The 3,003-nt window shown below is 71.6% G+C and overlaps 1 protein-coding gene across 1 annotated transcript; it reads left to right on the top strand.

The window, feature by feature from the left end:
* The first annotated feature begins 268 nt into the window (after window positions 1-268).
* Window positions 269-2,761, top strand: KLF2 (KLF transcription factor 2). The gene is made up of 3 exons (XM_055343247.1): window positions 269-434; window positions 637-1,459; window positions 2,069-2,761. The coding sequence occupies exons 1-3, from the start codon at window positions 360-362 to the stop codon at window positions 2,242-2,244; spliced, it is 1,074 nt and encodes a 357-aa protein (XP_055199222.1). The 5' UTR covers window positions 269-359; the 3' UTR covers window positions 2,245-2,761.
* Window positions 2,762-3,003: the final 242 nt, after the last annotated feature.

Genomic DNA, 3,003 nt, shown 5'->3' with positions numbered 1-3,003 from the left:
GGGAGACGCGCGGGGGCGGGACCCGCAGGGGGCGCGGCCTGGCGGCGCGCGAGGGGCCGGCGGCGCTGCGCGGAGTCCTGGCGGCCGCAGTGGCCGCGGCCGCCGCCGCCCGCCGGCTTATATACCGCGGCTAAATTTAGGCTGCGCCCGGAGCTCGTCCCCATCCGGGACGCGTTTCCGCCGCCGCCGCGTTGGCCCGGCCCCCGCGCGCGCCGCGCCTATAAGGCTTGGGCGGGCCCGGCCGCCGGCCGCAGAGCGTCCCCGCCCGCCCGCCCGCCCGCCCGCCCGCGCCCCGACCTGCCCGGCTCCGGGCAGCCACTCACCGGCGTCCCGAACCCCGTCGGCCCCGGGCCCCAGCCATGGCGCTGAGCGAGCCCATCCTGCCGTCCTTCTCCACTTTCGCCAGTCCGTGCCGCGAGCGTGGCCTGCAGGAGGTGAGGGCGGCAGGGACCTCGGGGGCGGCGGGACCGCGGGCGGCGGGGGCGGCCGGCTCGGGGGAGTAAAGCTCGGCCGCGGGGTAGTGGGCCGCGGCCGGCGGGGACCGCGGGCCCAGGGTAACAGAACTCAGGCGGCGGGCGGCGACCCCGGGGCCCGCCGCGCGCTCACGCCCGCGCCCTCCCGCTCTGTCACCCGCAGCGCTGGCCGCGCGCAGAGCCCGAGGCAGGCGGCACCGACGACGACCTCAACAGCGTGCTGGATTTCATCCTGTCCATGGGGCTGGACGGCCTCGGCGCCGAGGCCGCCCCCGAGCCGCCGCCGCCGCCCCCGCCGCCTGCGTTCTACTACCCCGAGGCCGGCGCGCCGCCGCCCTACAGCGCCCCCGCGGGCGGCCTGGTGTCCGAGCTGCTGCGGCCCGAGCTGGACGTGCCGCCGGGACCCGCGCTGCACGGCCGCTTCCTGCTGGCGCCCCCCGGCCGCCTGGTGAAGGCCGAGCCCCCCGAGGCGGACGGCGGCGGAGGCTACGGCTGCGCGCCCGGCCTGGCCCGCGGGCCGCGGGGCCTCAAGCGCGAGGGCGCCCCGGGCCCCGCAGCGGCGTGCATGAGAGGCCCCGGGGGCCGCCCGCCGCCGCCGCCCGACACGCCGCCGCTCAGCCCCGACGGCCCCGCGCGCCTGCCCGCGCCCGGTCCGCGCGCGCCCTTCCCGCCGCCCTTCGGCGGCCCCGGCTTCGGAGCGCCGGGCCCCGGCCTGCACTACCCGCCGCCCGCGCCCGCCGCCTTCGGTCTCTTCGACGACGCGGCCGCCGCCGCCGCCGCCGCGGCCCTGGGCTTGGCGCCGCCCGCCGCCCGAGGTCTGCTCACGCCTCCCGCGTCCCCGCTGGAGCTGCTGGAAGCCAAGCCCAAGCGCGGCCGCCGCTCCTGGCCGCGCAAGCGCACCGCCACGCACACCTGCAGCTACGCGGGCTGCGGCAAGACCTACACCAAGAGCTCGCACCTCAAGGCGCACTTGCGCACGCACACAGGTGGGCGGCGAGCGCGGGCCGGGCGGGGGGGGGGGGTCGGAGGGGCGCGGGCTTAGGAACCCCTCCCCGAGGGCGTGGCCCTGGAGACCGGGAGGGGGTCGCACGCTCAGGACTCCCCGGGAGGCGTGGCTCCAGGGGCTGCGGAGGGGGCGCGCGATTGGGAACCTCAGCGGAGATTCTGTCTCAGAACGCACGCTTGGCACCCTCCTGGGAGCGTGGCTCAGGGCTTTGGGAAGAGGGGGTGCGCGCGCCCTGGAAACCTAGGGGGTCGCTGGGTCTCAGAAGGCCAGGGAGAGGATGCAAGCTGGGGACTCCTGGGGGCGTGGCTCGAGACGCCAGCGAGCGGGCAGCGCGCCCTTTGCGCGCCCTGGGGGCGAGAATCGGCAAAGTTTGAGAGCTGGGGGCTGGTGCCTGGGATCCCTAGAGGTGCGGAACGTAGGTTCCTTCCCCCCCGCACCCGCACCCGCACCCGCACCGCGCAGCCTCGGGGAGCTGGTTAGGCCTAGGGTGCGCGCGCCCGAGTAGCCACAGCCGCGGTGAGCGCGCGCGTGCCGGGCCACGCGCGGAGTCCCCGGGCGCCCGCTGAGTCCCGCTCTCGCCCCCCCGCAGGCGAGAAGCCCTACCACTGCAACTGGGACGGCTGCGGCTGGAAGTTCGCGCGCTCCGACGAACTCACGCGCCACTACCGCAAGCACACGGGCCACCGGCCCTTCCAGTGCCACCTCTGCGACCGTGCCTTCTCGCGCTCCGACCACCTGGCGCTGCACATGAAGCGGCACATGTAGCCTGGACGCCCCCCCCGCGCGCGGCCGTGGCGGGTCCCACGCGCCGGGCGCGGCCCCCTCCCAAACTGTGACTCGTATTTATTGGGCCCGGAGGACCGGGCTGGGCACAGCGTGGCCACTGAGGGGGCCCCTCCCCGCGACGCCAACGCTGCCGCCCCGGCCCCCATCAGAGACTGAAGGCCCGGTGGGAGAAGACCGCGATCCTCCTTGACGAGTTTTGTTTTCAAAATGGTGCAATAATTCAGTGTCGTCTTCCCGTCCCCCCATCCCACCGGGTCTACACTAGAGGATCGAGGCTTGATGCCTTGTGAGAAATACAGCCTTAATTTGTACTGTCTTCGACATTTTTTTTATAATATTGTACATAGCAACTGTGACATATTGTATTACTGTAAATAAGGAGACAGGTGGGCATTTTGGCTCCCTGGTTCAGTTTTTTAAGACTTTGGTTGTTGTTGTTTGTGGTTTTTTTTTTTTTTTTAATTAAAAAGAACGTTTTGCATCTTTTGAAAAATCACGGCGCTGGTCTGACTGCTTGGAAGCTGGGGTGTAGGGGGGGACTGGGGAGGGGAACCGGCAGCTTGGGTGGAAGGCAGCCCGTAAGAGGTGGGGTGAAGTGTGTCCTGCCCCAGCCAGCACCCTGGCTTGCCAGCTGCAGCACCCAGCTGCCAGGAACCTGTGGGTTTTTCTATAAATTTAAACACTACATTTTAAGACTGAGGGAGAGTTATTTTAAGGTTGTTCCCCGAGCCATAAATT

Source organism: Nyctereutes procyonoides, unplaced genomic scaffold, assembly GCF_905146905.1.
Source record: "Nyctereutes procyonoides isolate TBG_1078 unplaced genomic scaffold, NYPRO_anot_genome, whole genome shotgun sequence".
Classification (NCBI taxonomy): Eukaryota; Metazoa; Chordata; class Mammalia; order Carnivora; family Canidae; genus Nyctereutes; species Nyctereutes procyonoides.
This window is presented reverse-complemented; position numbering and strand designations above follow the sequence as displayed.

Excerpts from the sequence above, each read along its gene's own strand:
- KLF2 (XM_055343247.1), top strand. The coding sequence starts at position 360 with ATGGCGCTGAGCGAGCCCATCCTGCCGTCCTTCTCCACTTTCGCCAGT. Across the intron at positions 435-636 it reads GCGAGCGTGGCCTGCAGGAG|CGCTGGCCGCGCGCAGAGCC; the intron begins GTGAGGGCGGCA and ends TGTCACCCGCAG. Across the intron at positions 1,460-2,068 it reads GCACTTGCGCACGCACACAG|GCGAGAAGCCCTACCACTGC; the intron begins GTGGGCGGCGAG and ends GCCCCCCCGCAG.